At 36.8% G+C, this 15,145-nt stretch overlaps 1 protein-coding gene across 1 annotated transcript in view; it reads right to left on the bottom strand.

Annotated features, from left to right (window-relative positions):
• Positions 1 to 2,382: 2,382 nt before the first annotated feature.
• LOC139971246 (adenylosuccinate synthetase isozyme 1 A-like) overlaps positions 2,383 to 15,145 on the bottom strand; it is a 30,179-nt gene continuing 17,416 nt past the window's right edge. Inside the window, exons 6-12 of the mRNA XM_071977545.1 lie at positions 12,339 to 12,420; positions 11,093 to 11,219; positions 9,253 to 9,407; positions 7,687 to 7,811; positions 6,733 to 6,830; positions 5,908 to 6,057; positions 2,383 to 5,258 (exon numbers count right to left, since the gene is read on the bottom strand). Of these exons, the coding sequence (XP_071833646.1) occupies positions 5,206 to 5,258; positions 5,908 to 6,057; positions 6,733 to 6,830; positions 7,687 to 7,811; positions 9,253 to 9,407; positions 11,093 to 11,219; positions 12,339 to 12,420 (790 nt within the window). The 3' untranslated portion in view covers positions 2,383 to 5,205. The remainder of the gene's footprint in view (positions 5,259 to 5,907; positions 6,058 to 6,732; positions 6,831 to 7,686; positions 7,812 to 9,252; positions 9,408 to 11,092; positions 11,220 to 12,338; positions 12,421 to 15,145) is intronic.

Below are 15,145 nucleotides of genomic sequence, written 5' to 3' on the forward strand. Positions count from 1 at the left end.
TCTATTAACGTAACGAATATTACAAATGTTCTTGTGATAGCAGCGCTCATTAAAAGATTCCGTAGGCTTGTTGTCAGTTTAGTTTCGTCTTAGTTTATCTGTTTTATCATTTGGTCTTAAATCAACAAATTAATAAATTTGCGGTATTACATGTTGACTATCATGATGATCTGAATGTACTTAAGAAGAATATTCGGCCTTTTTGGAGGTGATATCATGAACAACATTTTACGCATATAATACACGTTAGGATACTTTTCAATTACAATGCTGTTGGATAACATTAGGTCCAAATCCTACGCCCGTGACACCTTTGCACGCCAAATACGTAATATCGGCAATATCGGTAATACCGACAATACCCGATAACACGCTATAAAGAATCTACGGAGTCCGATAAAGGACCGAGTCCTATAAAGGTGTGAAATATATCTATATTTTGTATTAAATTTGTGAAATACCGGATCTAGTTAATAGCATTGTGTAGAGTTTTCTACTGCTCGGAATGCAAGCTGATTTGAATGACTTCCTCTGTACAGAAAAAGTGTTTACAAAAAGAAACAGTCCTAAATTGTTTTTAATTAAGGATAATAGAATGGAATTACTCGCACACGCAAGTTACATTCAAGCACTAGAGATCTCATGGCGGGAACTGAGTTGAACTGGAGGCTTAAAATTGTTCATTTTAAATATCGCTTTTGTAATTTTAGGGTAATTGGCAACTGCTTAACGAGACTTGCATAGGCTAGAAACCCCCACTCATACTGCGCCAGGCGGTGGCGGACTGGCCGCACGGGCATTTGGGCAATGCCCGGTGGGCTGCGGAGCCTGGTAAAATTTACAGCCCATTTTCACAGTAGTTTATAGAATACAGACGGGCTGTGTAGAAATATATTTTTAACTGTGGGAATCAGTCATGTAAAGACTGTCCTCTCTGCTGCTACAAGGCGCTCTTCAAGTTGAACCTTTTCACCGATGCTTACCGTACAAGAGCACTGGATTTGCCTACAAGCTGCTGGTAACGCTACCTGTGTCACAAGTGGAATGTGAACGGTCTTTTACTGCCTTGAAGAGATTAAAAAACCGTTTGAGAAGTACAATGACACAGGAACATCATGAGGCGTTCATGTTGATATCTGTGGAAAAAAAGGATCTTGGCCAAACTTGAAAATATCATTGATGATGTGGCTGCCAGAAGCAGCGAACTGCGTAGGGTCCTACTCTCGTAGACATGACATGTGCTCGTGTTATTGAACATATATGTTTTAGTGGATTTTATTTAGGTTTTTTTTTCAAGCATGTTGTCACAAAATGCTTGTAAAACTAATTAAAATCCAGTGTAAAACATATTTTTGTCTATTTATGTTTACGTTTTTAACTTTCCTCAGTTTAATCAAGTGTTGCTACTGAAAATTATTTTGGGGTCTTTTTTAAAGGATTATTGTAAACTACAAAATTGAGAAATATAGCACCATTTTGCATCTAGGCATTCCTTAACTTCAAACAAATTTGGGACAACCCCTCCCCTTATACCCCTCCACAGGACGGCGATCACTAGTAAGTAACATATCAATGAATAATGGGCCGGGCTAGGTGAAAAATGCCGAGGCCGATTTTAAGACCCAGTCCGCCCCTGGCGCCAGGGATACCCGAGTTGAGACACTCAACTGAGTGTCACTATAAGTTTGAACGTTACGAATGACCAACTCAATGGTTTGCAATGTCTGCAATGTCTTTGGCACCACGACCTTCAGACTGATAGGTAACAGTTGTTATTCCTGAGGTCAATTCATACTCAATTTTCCATCAATTTCTTGCTTTAAATTCAGGATAAGTTTGCCCAGGTGGTGCGATTCCTTCCAGTATAACTTTAACATAATCTCTATGAATGATGATGATTTTCCCTTTTGAATGCTCACAGTAATACATTAAAAGAAACGTCGTTTGAAATGAGCTTTCAAATTCTTTCTATTCTTTTATATGGGATAACTTTTTTTTTTTTAGCTGAGAGGTTTCTATGTAACACTATTTTACGGTCGACTGCGGTTCTCTTCAGCATTGCACATGTGGAGTGATATCATCTACGTCGTCAAACAGTTGTAGTCAACGAAAAGTAAACTTCACTCCTTCAAACATAGCAACTACAACTAGGATTCATGACTAGGAGAGTGGGTCGTTTGAGGGTGGGGGGGGGGAAGTTGTTAGAACCTTTCATATGAGCTTAATAATGGTACTAATCACTCTTCTTGTAGGGTTATATACCTCATAGAGGATGACCTCCCCTCCCATTCCTTCCCCTCCCCTTCCTTCCCCTCCCCCTTCTGTTCAATATTTTCCACTTCAGAATACAAGGAGACAATGATTACAACGATACATGCATAGTCAAATTACTCATTTTACGTCATGTTATGCATCTCTCCAACCACGGCAGAATTTCTTCTTTACAAACAAGTGAAAATTGAAATAATAAAAATATTATTTAGAACATTTGGATTCCAATAGGAAGATCTGTATATGCTGTACATAAATTTATAATCTTGTTTCAACACACACTGACAGTGACAATTAGTTATTATTCTGGCCACAACTCAGCCCCACCACTCCCCCTTCCCTCTCTTCTTTCACAAATGCCCCCCCCCCTCAAAGCAGCATTACAATGCTAGCTACTATGTATATCATGTTTTAAGTGAACAAAATTAAGACAAAGGAGAAAACAAATCAAAATTGTGCTGAACAATACCAATTACAAAAAGTTTGACATTTTTGTGAATATTCTTCCTGTGCGGGTAAAGCCTACATGATCTAGAAACTTGAAAAAAAAACTCCTCCCCTTCTGAAAACTTCTTTGTTGTGGATGGACTTAAAACAAAGACAAAATTAAATGACGCGAGAAAGGTACAACAAATATGAAGCATGTTTTGAAACACAACATTACTGTACGTCTGTACATGGACTGACTCAATCGGTTGAAAAGAATCTGACTCAAAGAATCTGACTTAATCGGTTGAAAAGAAATTGGTTGAAAAGGTGGAAAAAAGGGACAAAAGAAAGTTGTTAAAGAGAATATGAAAATGAGCCTCATGTTCTGTTGATATTCCAAAACAAACTAAAGCATAAAAGAAGATTAACAAAATACAAATTGTCACATCAGAAATAGGACAAACAGCAACACAAAAGTATGTACGATGAAGGTTGCAAAATAAACCAGGGAAAGACCAATTTCAAATATATCTAATCTCCACTCACCCCCCACCTCCCCTACCCCCACCATCTTTCCTTCTCTTCCTTAATCTCTTCAATCAATGGCTTATCTCATGTTAGCAATTCAAAACTTTCAAATATCAAATGGAAGGAGAGAAATTAATTCAAATATAAACTCAATTAGTTTAAAGCCTATGAACTATAAAACCTATATATATGCCTCGAGACAAATGTACCTGCTCACAAATTATTTGAACGATCGAAACATCAGAGGGTGCACATCTTTCACTTATGAACCTATCTATTAAAACGATAATGAGACATCTTGTAATTCTAAACTACACATGTGAAATATAAGAGTAAATAACATCTCTGGCGATATCAAGTTAAAAGTGACTCACCAAAGGAAGAAAACTATATAAACAAGTTCAGTTTGTTGTGTCCCCCCAACACTCCCCCCGCCCCCAAAGTTCAAGGCAAGGTATGTACAAAATTGGAAGGTTTCAACCTTTGAACAATCCATGAACATGGAACCATGGCACGGCTTACTCAAGTTTATTCTATCAGCGAGGGAATATCTCACCAACAGTTGTGTGCAATGATGACAAAAAGGAAACTGTACATTGGTCAAAACTAGTCACATGACTGCATGACACAGTGTCAGACAACAGTCTGGGAATCAAATCTAAACATTTGATATTAATTATGATGTCATCATCATTAAAGCAGTATGCAGCTGCCTCTCAAAAATATGATTAACTTTTAATTAGCTAACTCTAAAACTAATTCAATTTCTTTCCCAATTACCACTTAAAACTGACAATTTGTTGTGACGACTGGGCAATGTGGAGGAATCACATTGCATAAAAATATTCGATATTCGATATTTCTTGGCATTTGTCGGGTAAAAAACAATCTGTTGAGATGCCGTGTTATTTAAAGTCAGTTTGCAATCAAAATACAGAGAAAATCTTAAGAAAATATATCAATCTCAATATATAATTGTGAGGTAAAAAAAAGAAGCTTTTGCATGAAAAGTCTATAGATGATAAACATTGTCTTAGTAACAAGTATTGTTGTATCAAGTACCATAATATCAAGTATAGTGGTATGATGTAGTCAGTAGTCCCCCCTAGTATTTTCATCAGTATTGCCAGGAAGACATGCAATGATTTCCTTTGTTCATTTTCCCCCAGTCTGGGAAAGCTATGGAAGATCAGATGTTCCACAAAAAAAGTACTTTTGAATAACTCATTTCTCAATAGCATGTTACCAGTTTGTGGCAATACTGATGACGGAGTTTAAAAAGTGTCTGACTGCACAGTCGACAACCAACCACCTTTAATCCTTGGTCATGTTACAAAGGGCCATTGTGTGTGTGTGTGTGTGTGTGTCTGTAATTTAAGGTTAAAGGGTGAGGTTAGATAAATGATGTAATGATATTATAAGGCTCTGAACCAGCACGGGCCAAACTTCCCCATCCTTGACAGTAATTTAGTCGTGTATTAAACACTGGAAGAGCTATCGAACAGATTCTTCTTCTCCAAATCAATAAAGTACTGGTTATATGTTGAGTCAGAAAGTTGGAATTACATAGCCACTGGATATAACATGTAATTATTGGTGGGTGCTGCAATATCGTGACTGACAAATGAGCGGGGAGGATTACACTTATGATAAACAGATAGGTGCTTGTGTAAAGTTAACTACAGACGAGCCATCACGGGTAGAACAAAAACTTGACACACATGGAAAAATACCACACAATGGCACACAGCAGCTAAAGATGTACAAAAATGAAACAACGACAAATAAAGGCCAACCTCATATAAAATTCAAAATGCTTTGAAAAAAAAAGAAAGCATTAGATCATCTTCTTCGACATTGCTCAAGAAGGACTGATAAAGTCGTCATCGCTTCAACCGTAGGGTATATCATGGAAGATTATCACGTTTGGGGTTGTCATGGAAACATCATCAGAAGTGGAAGCTCTGGTGACATCACTTAGTAGATCTCGATGACAGACGCTCGGCTTTTGCCGACACCGACCCATCGAACTGTAAGAGGGAACAAGTTTGATATTAAATATGCAAATGTTGGGTGACAGCTGGTGAGTAAATACTTTTTTTTGTGATGAACAATGTATTTACAGTAACATTTCTAATAGTGAGAGACCAAAGAGATGTGTGTAAGTCAGAAACAGTCAGAGAAGAAAAGACACTTAGATCATAGATTGTCATATATTTGGTGAAACCTGTAGGGTTAGAGTAAAGCAATCTGTTGCTTTTTGTTATACAACTTACAAAAACCTCATCACATTTTCGGCAAGCCCTACTCGAGGCGTCTGAACAATGAATGTTCTGTTCCAGCACTATGTACCCATCTGTAGTATTTTCACTGTTATTATCTAAACTGCTACTGTATTATTTCTATATAGCGCCATCTATTGGAAGTTTTCGTTAATGAGTCACGAGTTAAATCTGCTGTCTCTGTTCTCATTGAAATCTCTATAATCATGTGTGGAGGAGATACATCCCTATCCTTGGTCCTCAATCGACAGCTGTATTAGTCGTCAACCTTTCACATAGGGACGGTCTGCAGTCCCGACTACACTCATCCATCAGTGACCCTACAGGTCACACAGTGTACAACATGGGAAGGCTTACATATATCTTGACTACTCTCAAGAAAGAAATGGACACTCACTTGGTACTCCTACAAGTTCCTCTACTCTCTTGATATATCTTTGTGCGTTTGGCGGTAGATCCTTGAACTTTCTCACTCCTGAAATATCGGACTTCCATCCCGGTAACGTCTCATACTCTACTTCAACATCCTTGAGGACTTTTTGACTCGCTGGAAACCGAAAAGACAATGGAAAGGATAATGGAAAAGGACAATGGATAAGGACAATGGATAAGGACAATGGAAAAGGACAATAGAAAAGGACAATGGTATAGACTGTTATCAAAAACCGATTGATGCCAGGCAGTATATAAACTGGTTCACAAACTCTACAAATTTTGTATAAATTATGTAAATAGTGTACAAATTATGTATAAAGGTATGTACAATAATCTTTGATACAGAATAACATACTTTGCCAAGTTTAACTGGCAACTAACATGATTTGGAACAAAGGCCATAATTTCAAGTGTCTTTTTCTGTTGTTTTCTGTTACTGCTTGTAATACAATCAAGTATAGACCAAAACCTGCGACTGCATCAATGCTGAAAAACTTCATATCTTAAGAGCTCAAACAATTAAAGTACATAACATACTTTTAGAGGATACTTAAGTTTTTTGTACCACAAGAATTCACCACTGTAAAAACTCCTATAGAAAGTTGCTTAATACTGTAGCATATCTACAGATGGCAATGAACTTCCCATAAACATTTAACTTAGCATTAAGTAAATGAGCACATCCCCAACGAATTTGCAATGAGCTTTTAACAAACACACTCGCTGCTAGAGTACCAAAACACTGTAAACCAACAACAATTTTAGTCTATCACTGACAACGTTTTACCTGGAAATGATTCCAAAGCTTTTCCATCGTGTTTGTATGCAACTCCAATCTTGATCTCCTCAAAGCCATCTAATATATCTAGCTTGGTTACCGCTAACCTAAACGTTATGAAAATAAACAGAAGAGAGATCTCAATGTAATTCAAATGACATTCAAATCCTCAAAAAGAGTTTGACAAAAAACATACATGTCAATGTTCAGAATGTCACACAATGTTACAATAATTTTTCCAGGTAATTTCACAATTTCACCAATAGCAGAATCAAAATCTGTCTTCAGAAATATCTTTTCAATCAAGTTTACAAAAGACATACTACTTAAACATGAATTGTCTCAGGGACATCTTACAATCACTGTTGACAACATTCCACAAAGAACAATTACTTTACGTAATGTAACAGATTAGGGCTTTGCTCCATGTGAAAAAATCTGAATTTGCCAATGAATATATATCATAAATTATGACTTTGGAAAAAGGGGGGGGCAGTAACTTAATTATCTCAGGGGCCCGATCTGGCTCGCAAATTCCCCTGACCACAAACAACAATCAAGTCACATACAGTGAACAAGAGACATTGCAAAGATTGATACACACTTTGGCATGTTACAGAACTGTTCAGCAATCTGACGACCAATGATACATGAGGGAAGCAAAGCCAACACTATACCTATTATACTTTATTTTGTTTTTTCAATATTACACATCTTTTCAAGATCTGTTTCATTCATCACATCTGTGTTCTACACATTCCATTCAGTTTCAAGGTACAAGAGGAAACAAGCCTTAAAGAATTCAGCTAGATTCTATGTAATATTACATATTCTTTGTCTTCTTTTTACTACTTACCAATAATCTGTGATCTTAAAACCTAAGCAAAAATTAAAATGTATTCAGTAAACATGCTACACTTATGCACTTTGTAAGGACGTCTGAAATAACTCTCTCTCACTTACGCTGTGAAACCGTTGATCATTTGTGTGTACTTCAACAGGACGACATCTAACCAGCCACATCTTCGTTTCCTCTTTGTTGTTACTCCAAACTCTTGACCTTTGACCTGCAGTGTTTCACCAGTTCCCTATAAAGGCAGGAAATAAATTAACATGTCACACTTTGTTCTACTATGATATCTCTGCTAGTGGGTCTTGACACAACCAAATTACTGACATCATTCCATTTAACCCAGGCTGTTAATAAATGATCAACACCTTTTACATATGTAGTATTAACTGGTGTTATGCATAAAAGTACAGATTCTCTAAGCCACATCTGAAGACGCCAAACCTGGTGGAAGCAGATCAAATTTGTCCTTGTAGCAATTCCATTTTTGTCTTACTTATTTTTTGTTATCTCCATTTTTCTTTTGATCTTTCCTTCCTTTTAATTATCAATTATCAATGGATCAATGGATCGCCAAATTTCATGGTCTCGACACTTCACACAGAGATCAAAGCGCAGAATAATGCAATATCTGTAACTGCGTCCTAACAGGAAGTAAATGAAACGAAACTAATTCTACTTCATGGTCAGATCACTTATTGCCTATTTTTATAAAAACTGCATAATAATGACGTCAAACCGCATACCATAATTTCAAACTTGTGGAAAAACATTGGAAAACCTGTTTTAATTACAATTCAAAAAGAATGCGGGCAGCCTTTGATGTAATTATATATGTTCAGGAAGCAGAAATACCTGTAGTTCATACAAAAAAAAATAAAAAAATAAAAAAACAGAGTGTTTGATTCGATTGAAGCTTTAGTCAGAAGCCCTGGTAGCTAGTCAGGATTCACATTTTTTAAGCTGTATTTAAAAAAGAGCTTCCATTTGCAGTAGTGAAGAACTGATGTTGATTAATGAGGATATCCAGCGAAACAGCTGATCGGTGTAGAGCTACAAATCTTGAAAGCATTTATGCTTCTTCAATTTCCAAAACAACTTCCCTTTTAAATCAATCAAAAAATTGAACTATCATCCTTCTTAAGAGTGGCACTTAGCATTTAAGTCTATAGCTAGAACATCTTCCTGACATGAAGAAATTCAGTGAATTTATTTTTGATGACCAAATATACTTCATATTCCTTTCCTGGATTTCCCTTTCAATGAATTAGGATACACCAAAGATTCATAAATCCCTATGACACCCACCAACCCACCCTTCCTCTTTCTTGTAGGATATTCTATCTATGTCCCATAGCTTGAGTGTTGTTGGGGCGACATGATGACACGACACAAGCTTTCTACAATTCACGATTGTCAGCTGTTCTTATGAGCTGGTTGAAGTCCATCCCAGTCCAGGTTTTTGTTTACAATCCAGGTTTTAACCGGCCTGCCTCTCCTTCGTACCCAATCTGTCCCTCCTTGCAATATAGTGTTTGTCCGACTGTTCTTCTGTCTAATTACATGACCAAACCACTGAAGTTTCCTTTCTTTTCACCATTGAAAGGAGGGGTTCCTGTTCCCCTATGAACTCTCCATAAACATTACTCACAAAACACTACTCACAGAACATTACTCACATTCAATTGCTCTGTTGGAAAGGCACCATCTCCCACTCTGGTGGTGTAAGCCTTGACGACACCATAGACATCGCCAATCTTGTGAGGGGGGATACCAAGACCTGTACAGACCCCTCCTATAGAGCAGTTGGATGATGTCACATAAGGGTAAGTACCTGTCAAGGATAAAAAATAGCAGTGATAAAAATTAGAATCTAATTCTAAATAAATATACGGTTGCTATGAGAACAAGCAGTTGTAGCTATCATCTGCTGTTTCTGCAATGCCTTAAACCGATTCCAAGTGTCAGGGTTTGTAACATTCTAGAATCATGCATGCAAAAAGGAGGCATGAAACATAGCTGATAGTATCAAATCATGCTTGTATCTTGTGGCAATGATAAACATCCCTAAAAAAAAAGAAGCTTTTTGTGTGATATCAACATGATAGACATAGGAGTTTTATTCAACACTACAGGGCTGGAAAGATTTCCAAAGACTGGAGTGTCTTTCATCGAGATTGTAGCAAATAAGACATTTGAAATGATAGACACAGGAAAGTTGTCTGCCAAATAATTGAAATGCTTATAGATATCATCCATTCATTGTTAAAGAATCTGCTGAAATCGAATCGGGATCTAGAATTTGAAGGTGCCTATCGACATATTAAGGACACCCATTCTTATCTCAAGCTATCAAACTCAAGAGTTTATGTTTCTCTAGTCAAAAGAGATGTTTTTCTGTACTTTACAAAATTTTTAAAATACTAGAGATAACTGACCGCAGAAAAAGGAAACTGTCTTTTACAATGTATGTAGCAATCGAGACATGCAGCTTGTAATATATAATTAATTAATTAATCCATATAATTAATTAATTAATTAATCCATAATGTGCAAGCCAAACCCTTGGTAAAATATTTCTATTGAATCACATCCATCAAACCATCATTGTAATGGCCAAAGAAGACAAACAGGGACAAAAAAAATCAATTTCAATTTTGCTGTTGATATTCTGATTAATTATTCACATATATTAATCCTACCTGCAGACTAAATGGAACTACATATTAACCAAAAAGGACATGTGAACCACATTTATCACCACAATAAAATGTAAATCACTCTTTTCATATGAAGACAAAAGAGAGTATATATATATAGGATGTTTTATTAACTAGGCGTGTACAGTGAATGACAACAGGCTTACCACACGATGGGAGGTTATTGAAACTTTCAAATAGATTGTTTGCAGATCCTCAAAGTAAACTAGCAAACGGAAACCAATCCTGTGTTATCCTCTGATACGAGGCACGAATGGTAAACATCACAAAGCAAATCTTGACTTAGTTGTGTATTTTTTTAGCTGAGCAAATCAAGTAATCTGATAGTTTATCTACAACAACATGTACTATAGTGTTGCAACATTTCAAGACAAGCAATGTGAAAAACTAGTCTTGAATATGAAGGCAATGTTATTTAATACTAACTTCTAAACAACATAAAAGAGTCCTAAGAATGGCTGATGGGATATTTATAATTGCATGTTTATGCAGTGTTGAATTTGAGGCTGAATACAACAAACCTCATCATATTTACAAGAGTTGCTAATGGGGGGGGAGAGGTTTGAAACATTTAATGGATACTAAAGAATTTTACCTCTGGTAGCATTATGAAATCATACATTTTACAAAAGTGTATACCCATTAGGTTTTTCATAGAGATATTTTGGAGTCACCTAATGGTAACAAAGGGTTCAGATGGGGAGTGGGGGGGGTGGTGGTAGGGGTAGATAAAATTAGTATTGTACAATGGCTAATTTTACATCTGTTGTAATGTTAGCCATCTTGTGGTACAACTTACCAAAATCAATGTCTAACATGGTTGCATTAGCTCCCTCCACAAGTACTTTCTTGTCTGTGTTCAGTAGAACATTGTTCACATAATGAATAGTGTCGCAGATCATAGGCCGAATCTCCTCCGCATATTTCTGGAGAGAAAGAAAATGGACAAAGAAAAGATTACTTATATTGAAATGGACATTTTTTCCAGACAAGAAATTTTGAGTAGGAGAGTAGGAATTACAACAGAGCAAGTTTCAGCCAGACAGATACCAATAAAATACACATCTTAACCTTTGACATGACATATTCAGATTCATCACTGTTTTGTCCATGCCTTTTAAGTATTTCTTTTACCCAGAAAATGTTCTAATATTAGAACAAAAACAATAGTATATGAAATGAACATGCTCTTTCCATGTTCCAAAAGTTTGTTAAGGTCACTCACTGTCTGCAAGAATGATAGCTGTGACTACGTGTCTGAAATGTTTTGGTTGTACTTGAGAGAGGTGAGGAGAGGAGGGTGTGGTGGTGGTAACGGGGGGGGGGGGGGAGGGTTTGCAATCCTAAAGCATGTGGGTTTTATCACCGGATGCATGTTGCCGTAGAGTTTTCTCTGATTTATACCACATATGAACGACTTTGAAGAGCTGTTGAACATTTCTTCAAAACTCCATAAATTAGCACAAGATGTTTGACAGATTAGAGCCATCTTTTTCATCACCCTGTCGGTCTATTCCTGAACCCAGCAGTTTTGTCAACATCCTACCAGGACTTCCCACGCACAACTGCCAAGGAAAACACCATAGGGTGATAACTCATGTCGGCTATTATACAGCAAGATGGCACAAGGAATCCATTGATGTTTCCATATGTGAGACATCCAAGTTCAGTTCACAAAACTTACATCAGTTTGAGAGCTAAACTGAAGTTGTAAGCTCAAGTAGTGCTTTTTATTACAGTTCCACCAGAGATAGCAGATTGCAGAAACCCATAATCTCTGTTGTAAATGTTGTTGCATTTGGAAATCTAAACATTTGCTCCCAAGATTTTAAACATTAATTGGAACGATGCCATCAATGATCAATAATCGTGATTCGATCGTCTTCGATATAAAAGTTGTTGGCAAAAAATTTGCTTTTATTAATATCTGTTCCATTTTGTAATGCTGTGTGATTTATATTATTTTTTCAAGGATAATGCTTCACCTCATTACATTTCCCATCAAATCACTTAGACAGAGATATCAGCAGCACTTAATACTTCACCTTATACATCTCCAGCTGTTGTTCAACGTCCACTTCTAAGGAGGGAAATGTCCTCTGAAGTACATGCACTAAAGATCGAAATCTGGAGAGGAAATCAGATAGTTTACATCTTACTGACTTCTCTACAAACCAAAATCCGTATCCTTTCATAAAGCACTTGCCTGCTATATCATTCAATCAGCTTTCCTATATCTTTAACCAAAATAAGGTGAAAGTTTGACAATTTTTCATACATTAGTATTACCCTACACTAGTTTTTTTAATATGAAAAGTAATTTGGCAAAACAATTTCCAAATTAGCTTTAATGCTGTGCCATTCACATCTTGAAGCTTCATTTGTAGTGTGTGTTCTACACCCTGCTGACTAAGTCATGTAACATTTTCCCACTTTTTGTTTGTAGATTGTAGTATCTTCATACTAAATATTTCAATGACAAAGTCAGTTTAGATTTCTAACACAGTCTGTTTAGAACAAAACATGGTGGCACATCAAGTATAACAATCTGGGTATAAAACATGTGGAAGGTATCATCAAAATACTCTGAACTGAATATAAGCTCCAACAGCAGAGACAACACGATGGGTGGCTTTCATGAAAACAGATAAATCATTTCAACCAGAATGAAAACATTTCATGGTTCCTTGCTGCTGTTCATTAGTTCCATTCATAGGGAAATTTCTAACAAAGCCCTAATACAACAACAGTAATTTATGCTCACAAACTTTTGTTGCCAAAGTAATGCTAAGCCCTGATATCAATTGCAACACACATCAGTGTGTGAAGACTATCTACCATTATCATCATACCAAGTTTGACGAAATTCCCATTAGTAATAGTAGCCAAGTAATTGCAATTTGGAGTATTTCACGTTTGACCCCATGACCTCATTAATATTCATGATATGAGCACCAAAATCAACAGGGTTAATCTACTTACTATTGGCCACCCACTCACCAAGTATGGTAATGATTGGTCATTCCCTTGTTGAGTTATTGTGCATACAAACTTTTCATAACGAAATAATGCTAGGCCCCCCCCCCCCCCCCTTATAAACATGCATGATATCAATTGCAACACACATCAGTGTGTGGAGACTATCTACCAATATCATCATACCAAGTTTGACGAAATTCCAATAAATAGTAGCCAAGTTATTGCAACTTGGGAGTTTTTCACGTTTGACCCGTGACCTCATTAATATTTTTTAACTTTGACCTCGTATAACTTCGCACACGAAGGTCACACGGGGGTCAACCTATTGACATTTATGATCAGAAGGTACCTTTGACATTTTTGGTGACCTCGGATCACATGACCATTAAGTTTGAAAATATTCCCCTATACCATTTGCAACTTGTCCCAAAATATCAACCGTGTCACACCTTGGAACTGAGAGTTATTGCATTAAATGTCTGAAAATTAACTTTGACCTCGTATAACTCCGCACACGAAGGTCACACGGGGGTCAACCCATTGACATTTATGATCAGAAGGTACCTTTGACATCTGAAAATAGCATCGAAACTGTAAAAATCCCCAAAACATGAAAAGGTCACCAGAGGTCAAATTGAGGTCAAGGGTCACCCAGATGCGGGTCGACAATTGGATTAAATTGAAGCAACTCCCAACCCTAACGGACAATTCGTTCTCAAGTTATCGCAAAAATACTAGTTTTTTATCATTAATTGACCTTTGGTGACCTCGGATCACATGACCGTTAAGTTTGAGAATATTCCCCTATACCATTTGCAACTTGTCCCAAAATATCAACCGTGTCACACCTTGGAACTGAGAGTTATTGCATTAAATGTCTGAAAATTAACTTTGACCTCGTATAACTCCGCACACGAAGGTCACACGGGGGTCAACCCATTGACATTTATGATCAGAAGGTACCTTTGACATCTGAAAATAGCATCGAAACTGTAAAAATCCCCAAAACATGAAAAGGTCACCAGAGGTCAAATTGAGGTCAAGGGTCACCCAGATGCGGGTCGACAATTGGATTAAATTGAAGCAACTCCCAACCCTAACGGACAATTCGTTCTCAAGTTATCGCAAAAATACTAGTTTTTTATCATTAATTGACCTTTGGTGACCTCGGATCACATGACCGTTAAATTTGAAAATATTCCCCTATACCATTTGCAACTTGTCCCTAAATATCAACCGTGTCACACCTTGGAACTGGGAATTATTGCACTAAATGTCTGAAAATTTACTTTGACCTCATATAACTTCACACACAAAGGTCACCTGGGGTAAACCTATTGACATTTTTGATTGTTGAGACGTGAATATAGCATCAAAACTGTAAGAATTCAAACATTTTTTTCTTTGCCCATTTTCTCACCGAAAATACTAGTTTTTTAACATTAATTGACCTTTGATGACCTCGGATCACATGACCGTTAAGTTTGAAAATATTCCTCTATACCATTTGCAACTTGTCCCAAAATATCAACCTTGTTACACCTTGGCCCTGGGAGTTATTGCATTAAATGTCTGAAAATTAACTTTGACCTTGTATAACTTTACAAACAAAGGTCACCCCGGTGTCAACCCATTGACATTTTTGATCGGAAGGTACCTTTGATATCCAAATCTAGCATCAAAACCAAACATTTTCTTTTTCGCCCGTTTTCTCCCAAACTAAGCACATTTTTTCTAATGTGACCTTTGACCTTTTGACCTTGGTTTCAAATGTAGTTTGATCTGCTGATTCCAAAAATCAACACGATAAGTCTGTACAGCCATCCTAACTCTGACCGAAAACTTTGACCCCATATAAGTTCGCACACAAAGG

This window comes from Apostichopus japonicus, chromosome 8, assembly GCF_037975245.1.
Source record: "Apostichopus japonicus isolate 1M-3 chromosome 8, ASM3797524v1, whole genome shotgun sequence".
Classification (NCBI taxonomy): Eukaryota; Metazoa; Echinodermata; class Holothuroidea; order Aspidochirotida; family Stichopodidae; genus Apostichopus; species Apostichopus japonicus.